The sequence below is a fragment of the Gobio gobio genome, assembly GCF_949357685.1.
Source record: "Gobio gobio genome assembly, chromosome: 24".
Lineage (NCBI taxonomy): Eukaryota > Metazoa > Chordata > Actinopteri > Cypriniformes > Gobionidae > Gobio > Gobio gobio.
Genome location: NC_137120.1, coordinates 17,437,482 through 17,452,932, shown reverse-complemented (window position 1 = coordinate 17,452,932; position 15,451 = coordinate 17,437,482). Strand labels below are relative to the sequence as shown.

Here is a 15,451-nt window from a genome sequence, read left to right as displayed (position 1 = left end):
TTTGTATGTGTAAAATCATCTGAATTGAATTCAGACACTGGATGAACTAAAACTCTGTGATACTGAGTAATATAAATGGTCAAAGTAAATTCTTTAAAGATAAAACAAAGGAAGCAGATAAGTGATAAATCCGTGGAAACCTGTGTGCTCATGTGCAGCTAGATCATTCACGTCTGTCAGCTGCTTAACGCCTTCAAAAGCATACGCTGCTGCTCCTCTCAGCCACTCACTGAACAGGGTAGACTCAGGGAGAGGTGTGACGCAGGGGGAAAGCAAGACCTCACACTCACAGGACAGTACTGGCAATGCTGTGACATTTGGAAATTTACTGAGGATTTGTTCAAAAGGTAGCTAGATTTGTCGCTAGGCACTTTATTGAAAAAAAAGTTGCAAAAGGGGTCTGAAAAGTCGCTGAATATAGCGACAAAGTTTCTAAGTTGGCAACACTGGCCTGGTGGATTATGAGGGCATGGAGAAAGACCCAGTCCACCATCCCACTGCTGAGGGTGAGCTGAAGTTGTGGAAAGTTTAGAGGAGGAAGTCTTTTTTCTCCTGACACCGCTAATCCCACCCATCTCAGAATTTCCTATGTCTTTGTCAATCTTCGCTACGGCATTCTGGGTCGTCAGCTACTCTCAGTCCCTCCATCCCTACAGCTTCACCAGGCTCCTCCTTCCCTCGAGCACCTCCTCTGTCCTCAGTCTCCACGTCGTCACCGCAGTCCTCAAACTCCTGGTCTACTAAGCCATCAGAGTCATTCAGCCACTTCAGCTCTCCGTATACCCCTCGTCTACTCACACTGGCTGGGCTCTGGATCCCAACTCCTCCTATCAAAGCCATCTTGGATCCTTCCGCCATTGGCTCCTCCCAGGAATCTGCCACCATCTACTCCTCCCTGGTTGTTCTCGTCTGCCCTCCTGCACGTTTCCAGCCCTTCACCAGCTCCTCATCCTCCTCCAGAACCCCTGCCCCCATCCCCATCGAAGTGTTACGGCGCGAGGCCATGCCTTACCATGCCTTATCATGTGTGTATTTATTCCCTTCAGTTCTTTTTGTTGATTTGTCTGGTGTTTACTGAGTACTGTAACGTTCATTTATCATGCCGGGAAATCTGCTTTTGTTTATTTTGATTAAAGTATTACTTTATTTTTACTTTCATCGTCTTCTCATCTTCCTCTTTGGACTCTACACGTTACAATACTAAGTCATAATTGTGAGATAAATTTGAAAATTTAGTCAATTATGAGTCTAAATTGTGAGATACTTGAGTCATAATGACAAAAAGTTGAAATTATGAGATACTAAGTTATAATTAGGCCTATGAGAAAAACGTCATAAATTACTCAATTAGTCAAAATTATGAATATGTTAACAGGGGTCTACTGTTGCTATAGTGACAAACAATTTGTTGTTCATGTGGATATTTAAGAAAAACATTTTTGGGAATATACTGAATGTATTCAGTTTAACATTATAGGTTCAAGTTAATCTGTGTAAACTGTGAATTGCGCAGTGCGCACATTTTGACGCTTAAAGTCCTCATGAAATCAAAATCGATCTTATTTCCTTTCCTCAGAAAAAAAATAGTTTGCCGTGGTAATCTTTAATTAAAATCTGAAAAGTAACTTCCGGTCTGGAATGGCATTCCCTTTCCGATGATGAATTAAATTCCGAATTAAAAAAGCTATTTTAAAAGCAAACAAAAGGAAGAAACATTTATAGACTATCCCCCATGATAGACGAAAATGAAAATGAAGATTTGGTCAAATAAATAAGAGATTCCATGTCCAGTAGAATAAAAATGGAGTAAGCTTATTGTTAAATTCGTGGAAAATAGGGTGACCAGATCGCAAAACGCAAAGCTTAAATTTGGCTCACATCACAAAGTCTACCTCGTTCGCAGTGACGTAGCAAGTCAGTCCCGGGCCCATATGCAAAATAAATTGTACGGCCCCCCAAGTAGGCTACATGGAAGAGATATTTATAGATATTTATAGACTGCTCATGATTCGCCTCAGTGGCGTAGCTTTAACCTAGTAATGACAGACCTCGGTGCAGCCAAAAATATCTTAACTATAGGCCTACTGTAATTAAGACATATATTCAAGGAATGTATTAAAAACAGAAAGACGCTATAATTTCAGCCTTACTCAGAGGCCACGGAAACAGGCCACAAGTCAATCCATTCCCGACGATCTTGGTTTGCTTCTTATTTATTAAATATACAAGCAATTACATGATGAAATATAGATCAAAATAAAATAAAATACAATTTATACAAAACGAAATTCACTTTAAAGAAAGACTTTCTACAAAACAAAACTCAATTGTCAAAATCATGTCTGACCCCATGTCTCCAGACATATTGCGCATCTTACAATGTAGCTTACTCATGCTGCTCACTTTTCATAATCCAAAAAAATATATCATAGGCTAATATTTAAACATAGCCTAACTATGAAACTAAATAGGCTACGTTTTATTTAACCCTCTTTCCGTCGAAGGTGCCAGCACATTTTTTCCTTTATGACAGCGGAAACAACTCCCAATAGCCTACTCCGTCATTTTTAGCCATACAGATAAATTCAAGACATAATTATAAACTATAAACTGTCTACTTTTATTTGTGTACACTCATAATAACAACAAATGCCGTGTATTCAGGGAACGGATTATTTTGCATTCGCTCCAAACGCTGTCTTCATTTATAAAAGGTATTTTGTTTATTAAACGTAAAAAAAAATAATATTTCAAACGCATTTCTAAATTTAGTTCATATTTCCAACAAACGGTATTCCAAGGAAAAATAACGAAGTGTAATAATGTTTTATTACCTTTCAGTTTTGAAAATGAGCGCTCCGACGATGCAACAGTAACAGGGATGAAAAAGAGAATAAAATCGGTGCACGTCACTGAAGCTAGATGTGGTGTCCTCAACAATCAAAAAACTGGTCAGATCTTGAACTGTTGTCAGCCTACCTAGTTCTACTGCAGTCGCGGGATGCAAAAAATAATAAACGCACACAAGAAATGACGGAGAAATTAGACATTACGGAGAAACAAGAAATTACTACACATGAAATGAATACAAATATATATTTATTGTGGTTACAAGTTAAAAATGAATTCCCTCGTTTTATTTAAAGGGTAACTAAACCCTACACCAACTTTTTTTAGTTAATGATCTGTAAAACTGGGGCTTTATTAAAGCTGTTCATTGATTCGAGTAAATGTTTTGACATTTGAGTATAAAGTGTTTTAATTCTATAAAATATGGTGTAAAACCGCCAAAGTGCTGCCCTCTTAAGGTTGAACGGTGGCTACTGCAGTTGAATTTTCCTATTGGACGTTGTAGTACATCGTGACGTAAGATGGTACTTCCAACGGCTCACTATCCGCGCCCCTGGCACGAGCTCACCACGCCCTCAGAAATGTTTCCCCCAATCACATGATGAGAACGGCTTCACTCCAGTATGAACTGTCATATTACATGAAGTAGAAACATTATGAATGAAACTGACTTGACACTTGCTTTAACATTGTATTGAAGAAAATACGGTTAAATAATGCAGTTGCCAGTACACGTCAGATTTTTCTTGCGATATTATTGCTGCCCGTCATATGTACAGATAATTTTCATACATGAGACGCGCTTTCAAACCCTGACACGCAAGTGGTTGCCGCGGACACGGTAACGAACAACAATACTGTAACGTGCTGGCATATATAGTCTAACTTATTTGAGGAAATCTGTTTATAATAATATTTTAGGTCTGAACTTATTGGTCCTGCGTTGCTGCGCTGATTCAGTGAATTTGAATGAAAATACATCGTATGTATCAGATATCTGATCTATTTTTAGTGGCATTCAATGTAGGATCTGACTGTTCATAGATTAGGTCAGTTCTCTTGCGCTGCTGTTTTGCTAGCATCGTCGGCATCGGGAGTTAACGCAGTTTGAGCCAGCGGCTCGCATTGATAAGGCTCTGGGTCTGTGTCTACAGACAATTCACCCTCCTCCACTTCAGATGACCGCTCAGTTGCAAAGCTGGCGTCACTCCAGTCATTCTCCATCTCTGCGACTCGCGAGTCTGACAGCTGTCAATCAATCCGTCACTGCGGGTCTCAGGTGCACGCCCTCCGCTCAGCCCCGCCCTCGGTTCGTCCCCTCTGTCTCCGCTGGGCTCTGCCCACTTTTTGCCAGTGGACGGAGTTAAGCTCTGAGCAGGGGTTTAATTACCCTTTAAAAGTTCCCCATGGGCGGGCCCCCAAATGCCATATGCACATGCATACCCTGCATGCCCAGACGCTACGCCACTACTCGTATGCATGAATCCATGTTTCCATGGATGCCATGTAACATTTAATCGCGAACCTATTATTTATTTTGTAAATAAACCTTTGTGCTTCACTCGTGTCATAATATTCACATAAAACAGAATTCACATACAAAAAAAGTGTTTTGGCCGCCCACCGCCGGTGCTACTCAGCCATCGCGGTTGTCGCGTTTACCGGCACAGCCCTCTACTGTGTATGTTTCTTATGTTTTCGGATTGTATTTATTCTGTTGTTCTGTTGTTTCACATAGTTTTTTTTTCATATTTGTAGAAAAAAAATGCCATTCCAATCTTATATGCGAAGGAAAAAGCAAGAAGAACGAGCTCGGCAAAAGGCGGATTCGAACGATTTGCATCAAAAGTGTCCGTATTGCACCATACCCGTTTAACGACCTATGCCACTGCTACAGAGAAGTTATAGACGGCTTTTATAATTTTGTCTGTCCCAACCAGACTTTATTCGCATTTAGTGCAAATAAACACTCCAATTATTAGTTTTGCGGCGGCCGTGGTGGGCCCCCCAGATAAGACCGTCTGTTGGACAGGCCGGCTCTGGCTATGAGCGAGAGATGGAGAGGGGGAGCCTGCCCTCTTATCAATATTCCGTTTCACTTGGAAATACGTCACAGCACTGAAATAAAATCAGTTGCAACTCCCGGTTCACTGGGACTTTAATTATGAATGGATCAAATGGTCTGAATTATTAGTTTGGACTGCTCTCTCACTGAGTCATCTGAAGGGATTTCTCAGTCAGTAAGACAAACAGTCAGTATTGAGAAAACAATACTGTTTTCAATAGTTTTTCTCTGTGAACAACCGTTAAATGGATGTCTGAAAATTTTGTTGCTTTTTGCAGTTTTCAGAATTAAAAACGTTTAAAATGTCTCTATCTACACTCGTTCGGTGGTGCCGTTGCTCTCACTGATGCTCCGAAAGGTGTGTAATAGCGTATTTAATGCTGCGCTCCAGGCAGGTTTGTGAGCCGGTAAGCCACGACTTCAAACCACGACTCACGGAGTAGTGTTCCAGCTGCCCGAGCCCAAGGAATTGTGGTAGCTAGATGTAAACAAAGCATGAAGGACCATACCGGGCTTATGCTTATTTACAATCATTTATATCGCCAAAGGTGCTCACTCCTTGTTTATGTGGGGGAAACAGAGGAGAATAAGGCAAGAAGCTGTTAAACCTTTTATTTTACGTTATTTGTAAAATAACGTGTACGACTTCCATAAACACCACGCCCATAGGGGCTGCCATTGCTGTTTCGCGGGCTATGTGTGACGTCGGAGCTCGTATAGGAGTATATCGATCTAGTACGAGTTCACGGGTGGTAAGTCACAATGCCGTTCCAGAGCACTTCATGGTTAGAAGGTTGGCAAAACATGAGTTACTGCCACTGGTTGCCTGGAACGCAGCATAACTTTATAGTGTTAAATAACAAAACCTGTGCGTAGGCCTACCTTCCCATCAGATGAAATCCTGCAGGCGTCCGTGCTTTCTCCATCCATGCAATTCTCCTGTATTTGTAGCATATTTACTTGAACTTTAAAGGTTTGACCATTTCAGACTCAGAGGCGGCCAAAATCAGAATTTGAATGGACTGAATAAGCTCTCTATACGAGCCTGACGTGCGAAGCTGGCTGAGTCTGACTGACATGTGCGCATGAATCACTGTCACACGCACAGTCTCACGCAAAGAGAAATATATGTTCCTGCAATACATTTTTAACAAGCAGAATAATACAGCATCACTCTACACAGTCTAATTTTAGCTAAGTCTTTTCATTATTATAGTAGCCTATTTCGAAGGACAAGAACACGAACTTTTATTGGCTTTACATCAAGTCAGCTGTCACTTTACTTTGGCGCGAACAGCCCTTGTGACGGTACAGTATAAACTTTTTACACAATTGTTTTTGAATTACAGAAATGTGTGTATGTATTGAAAATCAGCTTTGCCAAATAAGTTTAGCAGTCAGTAAATAAACACTGTCATAACTATTTGCATTAAAAGGTAATGGGAATGGGAATTTTGCCCAACAACAGTAGGCTAATGAATATTTGAGATGTATTATTAAGCCTTAATATTGATTTTGGGGGAAATATGACCTGTGAAATATGGGACTCACTCATTCAGGTTATATAGAAAGTCGCATAGGCTATAGCCTGTAAATAAAATATTATATTTCGTCTATGATATATTTATTTCTCTACAAACAGACTTTGCTTCCGTTTTCAAATGGGATTCGGAAACCATCTCAGCTTGTCATTAATAAATGATATTAGGTAGTTATATTGGTCAATGCTGTTGCTACCTTCACCTTTCTGCACCCAAGGAGCTAATAATAACTTGCAACTGACGTTTTACGACGTAAATTCGGGCGTTGCGACGCACTGGCTTGCTTTGCGGCAGGTCGCTGTCTGAAGTTCAGAAGTCACCATAACAACAACACATGAGCCTGACTTTTTGCAGTCAGTTATGATTACAGTTATAACTATAGGCGATCGCAACACAGGATCTTAGCAGAGAAAATGGCAAGTGTTTCCTCCTTCACTTTAACCCTGGCGTCTGGCGTAATTCTGGAGCGTTTATTGAGTAATTTAATAGAAAATGAAAGGTAGCATTAGCGCATTGCTAACTGTCAGTGACATTCAGGATATGTTATATGTTTGTTTGACGTGCCATATGTAAAACATTAAACTTTCCCTGTCTGGTTGGATAACCCTAGCTTGTGTAATATTGTCTGATACTGTAAATTGGTAAGATATGATTATATGATGCATGTAATCAATGTAGTAGATGAGAAATAATCTGTATATAAGGGATGTTTTTTATGATTGACGTGTCTGATGTGTGGTTGCATTGAATAATGCAAATTGCCTCTCAATTAATGCAAATTGCTCAATCAAGGGTTATTGTTTTGTGTGTTTTAGGCCAGTAGCATGGTGGCCGTGGGCCTTACCCTGGCAGCAGCAGGGTTTGCAGGTACGATTCCAGGAAAATATGATGAATTTGCACAGGAACATTATACATCTGTGCATTAATTAAGCCTGATTGTTTTCTATTGGTCCATTTTTTTACAGGTCGCTATGCAATGCAGGCCATGAAACATATGGAGCCGCAAGTGAAACAAGCTCTGGAAGCATCCAAATCTGCAAGTTATATTTCTCACATTAAGATCCATCCATGCTTTATCTTTGTAAACTCATGCAAATGATATATATGTGTGACAGGCTTTTGGTAGCGGATACTACAAAGGCGGTTTTGATCCAAAGATGACCAGGAGAGAAGCTTCCCTTATTCTTGGCATCAGGTAGTCTTATGTTTTCATAAACACTGTGATATTCAGAAATGAGGAAAATATCATATACTGAAATTGCTTGTTTTGAGTTTTGATATAGCCTGTATTTGCACAAAAATAATAGAAATATTCAAACATTAAGACCATGGTTATTATATATACTAAACCCATTTAAAAAAAAATAAAAAAAATTCGCTACTTGAAATAAAATAAACTTTAACTAATTAATTTAGTTTAACTTGATGCAACTATAAAATAAGTAAAACTAAAATAGAAATTTAGACATATTTAAAAAACAGAATGCTAAAATTAAAACGAAAACAGGAATATTTTAGTTTTTAATTCCAATAATTTTTATTCAAAAATAGTATGTTTTCTGCTGCCTCCCACCCTGTTAATATGTACTTGGTGTCGCGCAAATTTCCACTGTTACGCAAAATTTCCTTTACATACATTTCCACACTGTTACATATCAGTGTAGAATATATATATTACAGTGCAACTGATTTTAATAAGTCATTAAAGGTCCCGTTTTTCCTGTTTTTTTAAGCTTTGATTGTGTTTACAGTGTGCAATATAACATGTGTTCATGTTTCGCGTGTAAAAAAAAAACAGTATTTTTCACACAGTTTACTTATCTGTATACTGCTGTTTTCACTGTCCTAAAAACAGCTTGAGGATTTCCTTATTCTATGAAGTCCCTCCTTTAGAAATACGTAACGAGTTCTGATTGTGCCAGCGGTTCCCGTGTTGTGATTCGACAGCAGCTTAGCGCACGTTGCCCGGAAAGGTCACGCCTCTTACCATAACGGGGAGATGCATGCGCTCAAAGTACAGCGTCTCTGGCCAAAGAAAGGTGATTTGACTCCGGGATGAAAATAACAGCGTCTGGACGACATGGCGACAAACACACTCTAAAAACCGCTACAAACGCAACACTTCCTCTTCTCCACGTGGGAGAGCAACAAGACCACGCCCCCTTTTTTGCATATTCTTGTGGGCGGAGGTTAGTCAACAAACTGTTCTACTGCCGTCATTAAAGCAGGATGTATAGGGATGTAGTCCAAACCGGCCGTTCGTTGTAGGCTTTGAAAGGGAACTTCTGTTAAATAAAATATCTCGCTTGGTATTGAACTTTGAGCTTTATAATTTGACAGGTATTATTTATGCTCTAACAGCAACATTACACACTAACTAAAGTTTGAATAATGGGATCACGAAGAACAGGACCTTTAATTTGTAATCAGAGAATATGTAACAATGATAGTTGAAATTTGAGTGTTTCTTCAATCCAGTTACTCCACATAATCCGCTCTCTGAGCCATAAACGTATGTTAATGGAGATGTTAATAAATCTAAATGTAATTCCACCCTGTTAGGCAAAATTTCAAGAGAAACAATTAAACCGTCAAGGTCAGTCACTGACCCTAACCGAAAGAGGCAGGAACCGGTGAACGTTCATCAACTTTAATAAATAAATTTACACGAAATGAAAGTAAAAACAGTAGCCTCCTCACGGATGACTGCCGCACACACATAATACAACATAAACAAAACACAACATAAAATCCAGGCCTGGTCCTCTCTCGTCCTTCACTGTCGTCGCTCCTCCTTTTATGCATCCGAGCTCCTCCGAGAGATAAGAGACCGGTGTAACCCACAGGTTCTCTCATGGCTCTCGCCCGCCCTGCTTGTCACATATACATTATCGGTGTTAACTTAACATTTTTACTTTATGTTCTACCATGTTAGGATCCACCCTGTTACACATCGGTGTAGAATATATATTACAGTGTAGTTGATTTTAATAAGTCATTCATTTGTAATCAGAGAATATGTACAAATGACAAAGTTGAATTTTGATTGTTTCTTCAACCCTGTTACGCCACATTTCTTTATTTCTAAAATGTGATTAGAACATGATTTTTACAATACACTGCTTTTTTGTTTTTATGTTAACATGCGCTATACAGACATGAACACACAAGACCCATTCACATTAAAGGGTTAGTTCACCCAAAAATGAAAATTCTGTCAGTAATTACTCACCCTCATGTTGTTCCAACCATGTAAGACCTTCGTTCATCTTCGGAACATAATTTAGTATATTTTTGATGAAATCTGAGAGCTGTCTCACTCCTCCATAGGCTTTCAGAGGGAATGAAACTTGATGGCCCAGAATAGTAAGTAAAAACGTCATTTAAGGAGTCCAAATGACTACAGTGGCTCTGTATTAGGTCTATCATGCGACGAAAATACTTTTTGAGCGGAAAAACAACAAAAATAACGACTTTATCACACTATTATTGTTGTTCAATTTGAGCCTCTGACGAGAGTTCGCGGGAGTGCCACGATGTGCGAGAACTGAGATTACGGCGTTCTTCTTCTACTACTACTTGACTGGCTGCTCACTCTTTCGGAGTAGGGTTAATCTCAGTTCTCGCGCATGCGTCGTGGCACTCCCGCGAACTCTCGTCAGAGGCTCAAATTGAACAACAATAATAGTGTGATAAAGTCGTTATTTTTGTTGTTTTTCCGCTCAAAAAGTATTTTCGTCGCATGATAGACTTAATACAGAGCAACTGTAGTCATTTGGACTCCTTAAATGACGTTTTTACTTACTATTCTGGGCCATCAAGTTTCGTTCCCTCTGAAAGCCTATGGAGGAGTGAGACAGCTCTCAGATTTCATCAAAAATATACTAAATTATGTTCTGAAGATGAACGAAGGTCTTACATGGTTGGAACAACATGAGGGTGAGTAATTACTGACAGAATTTTCATTTTTGGGTGAACTAACCCTTTAAGGGTGCTTTTTCTAGGGCTGGGCACCGAACGTCAATACTTTTATGGTATTGAACGAAAAACTCCAATACTATGAGTATCGAAAAATGATTTATCTTTCGGTGCCAAATTTTGGTTCCAAAAGCCAAGCGGCTTTTATACACTTATAAAAGTGGATGCCGAGTCAGCAAAGTGCAACATATGCGATAAGTATTGCAACCAAAGGCGCAAAAGGAAACCTATCTGTGAGACGTAAGTTCACAAACAGCGCGAGTGAATCACTGCGTGCGCGCACTCTCTCTCTCTCCCTTTCAAAATGGTGAAATGGCTTCACATCAGCGCATCGCATCTGCACTAAAATCGAGCTGAACTGTTGACACAGGATTTGCCACTTCCACAATCGAGGCAGTGTCGCATCGTCAATAAAGTTTATAATTTGCATGTATTTTTAAGTCTTGCCAGTGTTCAAACCGCTCAGCACACACACACAGGCTATCTCACAAACAGCTCACAAGTACAAATTGCGCTGAAATGGCCAAATACACACAAATGTATGTACTAAATTACCGTCTTGACGAGTATGCACGTAAACCCCGTTGTGACTCGCGAGTGAACATTTGTGCAACTGCATGTAACCGTATCCGTGTTTGCTCTTAAAGTGAGAGCTGTCGAATAAACTGCTGCTGTCTCTGAGTTTCTCTTTGTCTTGTGTTGTTTGATTAACCTTTATGACACTCACTGCTTTTGAATGACAACATTTTGCAACCTTAAGTGTAAGGATTAATCTAATTTAATTTATTCAGGGAAGACCAATATTAATTTATATTTGATTTCTTATTAAATGTCTTTAGTATTTCTTACCTCAATACTAATGTTAGACCTACCTGAAAATTGGTCTTAAAAAACAAAAATGCACTGCATGATCAAATATTTAGGTGAGATAATTATATACATTTATATGACAAGAGTCACCTAAGGGGGGTATTCCCCCATTGTCAGAAATACAATTCAGGCCCTGTAAAATTCCCTATAAATAATTCTACATGATAAAAAGAAGGCTTCAAATAGATCGGTATCGGTGATCGTATCGACAGATATTGCTTCCTGTGATCGGCTCCAAAAATCCTGATCGGAGCGCCATTACAAAAAGCACAACCAGTTTTATTAATAATGTTACCCTGAGTGAGAAGTGTTACCAGAGTTTTAATTAAGGTGAAAAATAAAAGTTTTGTGTTTAATGTATTTTTGTTGATGTTGAAATGGATTTTAAAACATATGGTATCGAAAAAAAGTATCGTTAGGAACCGGTATGGAAACTGAGGTATCGAAATTGGCACCGGATCGAAAGATTTTGAACAATACCCAGCCCAAGCTTTTTCACACTTGGTTCGATTGCCTGGACCGAACCCGAGTTCGATTGCTCCCCCCTCCCTCTGCCCCCGCTGGACTGTGTTCATATTATTTGGGTCCGAACCGGGGTGCGTTTGCGTCATCAAAGCAGCAGCTGTTTACTCGGTTGCTTGGTAATGACGGCGAGCTAGAAGGTGGAAAATGCATAGCGTTGCTGAACTCACTTTTATATTTTTTTTAACCGTTGGTTTTGTAACGGCCAATTGCTTACATTTTTGGTCAAAGCTTCAGTACGTAATGGCGCTTGCGTCTATCTGCCGCGGATGTACTGCAAATGCTCTAAAGAACGCTGAAGACGAGCAAAAATTAGATTTACAGCTCTCTGCTTGCAGTACATCAGTCACGCTCACCCGGGAAATGAGTGAAACTCACACAAACACACATTTTTATCAAATCAGACGTCATTAATAGCGATTGCATTCACATAAGCAGCGAACCGTACCGGAGTTCACATGAACCATACCCCAGACCACCCTTTTTAAGCAGACTCTGGTAGTACGGTTCGCGGGTGCGCACCCGAGTTCGGAAGACCACGTTCACATAATCTAAACTAACCAAACACTGACAGCAAAAGTGTGAAAGCACCCTAAGATCAGCTACGATGTTAACATTGTTTTTTATAAGCTCATGCCGCATTTGTTGTCGTATCACTTTAAATGCTTTCGCTTTTTAAAGTCGGATGGATTGTGATTGGTTGTCAGTGATTTTATCGTTCATCAGCAGAAAAAAGAGTGAAAGACGTTTTGAAAGTGAATCCAACAATACCGTTTCTCTGTGTCCTTATAGCTGTGGTGTTGACGTTGCTATAGAATTAGAACAATTATTATAATTGTATAGTTAAAGTTGACCCGTTCACACAGAGAGTGATAAAGATAACTATATTAGCATTCACATCAACACACAATACCATGGTTTTATTATAAGCGCACCACAGTTTTGTCATCTGCCGCTTTAAATGCTCACACACTTTAAAGTGGGGCTGTTCAAGTTTTTATAATTTATCAGTTAGAAAAAAAAACACATTCGGAAAATGATTCCAATAATGTTGTTTCTGTGTCATCATTATAGTGTGGACTCATAGAATTAGAATGATTACTAAAACTTTAGTTATATTTATTGTCCTTTGTGTGAACGGGGCTTTAGTCTGCTTTCTAAGCCATAAAAAATACATATATAAATGTATTTTTAAATGTAAATTGGACCCATGTTTCATTCTCTTTCCTTTAGTCCTACTGCTAACAAAAACAAGATTAGAGAGGCACACAGAAAAATGATGACTTTAAACCATCCTGACCGAGGTGAGACTTTATTTCATATTTTGTGTTAGCTCAATCATAAAATACAAAAGGTACAAAACTCTGCAGTATGTGAATTCCCTTGAGCGGTCGGTGTTATTTTTTTGGCAGGTGGATCCCCATATCTGGCAACAAAAATCAACGAGGCTAAAGATTTACTTGATGGACAAACAAAGAACTAGACCTTCATTGAATGTTTGAACAAGCCCTGTCTGACGCACTTGAATTCTTACCTGATCATTAAACACCATGTTGTCATCTCAATCTGATCTCCTTTTGTATGAAAATGAATATATTTACACTGCAGCTGAATCAGATTTATTCCCTTTTGTGTAGGCCAATGTGAACAGCAAGATCACATTTAATTTGAATTCAGTTCCAATGTGGGACACTATCATATGTTTATGATGTATGAAGCACGGCTTCCTGTTGGTCAACGCAGTGGATCCATGTAAGCAGCTTGAACCTGTTGTGAAAGCAATTTTAATCTCAAAGTGGCCCACTTTCATCAGTGTGAACAGGCAAGCCAATAGGTCAATTCTCATCTTTTTTTCTGAAGTTTCAATGTTGAAAATCAGGCCAACGGTCTAGGAGGAGTTAGGAAAAGTAGGTTTTGAAAGAAAATCAAAATGGCAGACAGAAAGTTTGGCCAAATATGGCAAAATTGGTATCTATGTTCTAGGCCTGACCCAAGGAATCTATTAAGAGCAGGCTAATTTAATAAAAAGTTATAGCATTTTTGGAAATTTCATTATAAATTCTGACTTTATTATACATTATAACCTGAAAGAAAAAAAAATGTATCCAAAAATTAAGTACCTTCAGGGCACGGTGGGTGAACTGAAGACACATACCGTGTTTCATAATGATACACCAATGCGCTCATAAAATACAGCAAAATAAAGCAAAATTAAAAATGGCCGACATGGGAAGTTTGGGTATCGTATGACTCGGCATGATGCACCGGATCTAAAGAGACGTGATTTTTAGCCAAACCAATGAAAAGTTATAAGCAAAAATGTAAATCTTCTGACCACTAGGTGGCACTGTGCTGAAACGGTGCAGGTAGCCTCAGGTCATGGTTGTCATAACACACACCAAGTTTGGTCAGAATACGATAAAGCATTGCGGAGATATAGCCTTGCGCTCATTTTGGCACACTCTTTGTCGAATTTGTTTACACATTATTTGAGAACAGTTTGAAGAACCAACTTGAATTGCTTTTACTTTTTGTCTGCATTGTCTGAAGATCATCTGGATCAATTTTTGTGAAAATCGGAGCAGCGGTCAAGGAGTTTGAAAAAATTAGTTTTTTTGTAAAAATCCAAAATGGCCGAAACATATTTATGATGGAAAATAATGTCATATGGTGCAATCGAATCATCTTGAGCCAAGGAATCAGAGGAAAAAAAATTGTTTCTAGGCCTTACGGGTCAAAAGTTAAACATAAGTGCAACTTTGGGCAGTTCTTCAGACATTTTCAAAACTTCAGCCAAATTTCAAAACTTTCCGCAAGCAGTTCTATGGGCAGATAGACTCCACAGACTCAAGACCTTCGGTACTTGGCCCCTTATTAAGGCCAATTACTACAAGAAGAAAATGTGGTAACACTTTAGATCAGGTTCCAATTCTCACTATTAACTAGTTGCTTATTATCATGCATATTACCTAGAAATTGGCGGTTTATTAGTACTTATAAAGCACATAATGCCTTATTCTGGATGACCTTATTCTACATCCCTTAATCCTACCCAATACCTAAACTTAACAACTACCTTACTATTAATAAGCAGTAATTAGGAGTTTGAGGCAAAAGTCATAGTTAAAGGTGCTGTATGTAAGTGTTTGACTGTACTAAAGCATAAAAGAAACATCATATATTTACAGATATTTAGGAAACATGCAAACATTGAAATGTGCGTTTCGTGTGGGAATGTTTTGATCTGTGTGATACAGCACGCCGCCAGTTTACCCAATAGTATTTAGACACCACGGGTTGACAGTTGGTAGAAAACACCGCGTATTGCTACCATGGAAACCAGCAAACAAACTGGGTCAGAGATCACAGATTCTACCCGACCTAAAAAGAGTACAGCACCTTCATGGGTGAAAATTGGACCCTAATCTAAAGTGTGACTGAAAACTTAAATTGAACAATCCCGTACATCACAGCCAGTGTGGTTGGATTCATGAGCCAATGACTCATATGAACCGGTTCTTTTAAATGACTCAGCCAAAAAGACTCTTGAACAGACGAGTTATCAATTTGAATGAATCTGTGTAAATACATATTCTCAACAAAGCAATTGCAGGTAATTGTAATG

At 39.0% G+C, this 15,451-nt stretch overlaps 1 protein-coding gene across 1 annotated transcript; it reads left to right on the top strand.

Annotated features, from left to right (window-relative positions):
- The first annotated feature begins 6,743 nt into the window (after positions 1–6,743).
- dnajc19 (DnaJ (Hsp40) homolog, subfamily C, member 19) lies at positions 6,744–13,391 on the top strand. Its single transcript, XM_079808325.1, has 6 exons — positions 6,744–6,872; positions 7,272–7,323; positions 7,422–7,492; positions 7,572–7,651; positions 13,060–13,130; positions 13,239–13,391. Exons 1-6 carry the CDS (start codon positions 6,870–6,872, stop codon positions 13,307–13,309), a joined length of 348 nt encoding a protein of 115 aa, XP_079664451.1. The 5' UTR covers positions 6,744–6,869; the 3' UTR covers positions 13,310–13,391.
- Positions 13,392–15,451: the final 2,060 nt, after the last annotated feature.

Bases quoted from the DNA above. Each gene is read 5' to 3' on its own strand.
- dnajc19 (XM_079808325.1), top strand. The intron at 7,652-13,059 runs GTAGTCTTATGT...TCTTTCCTTTAG, and splicing joins TCCCTTATTCTTGGCATCAG to TCCTACTGCTAACAAAAACA. The intron at 13,131-13,238 runs GTGAGACTTTAT...TTTTTTTGGCAG, and splicing joins TTTAAACCATCCTGACCGAG to GTGGATCCCCATATCTGGCA.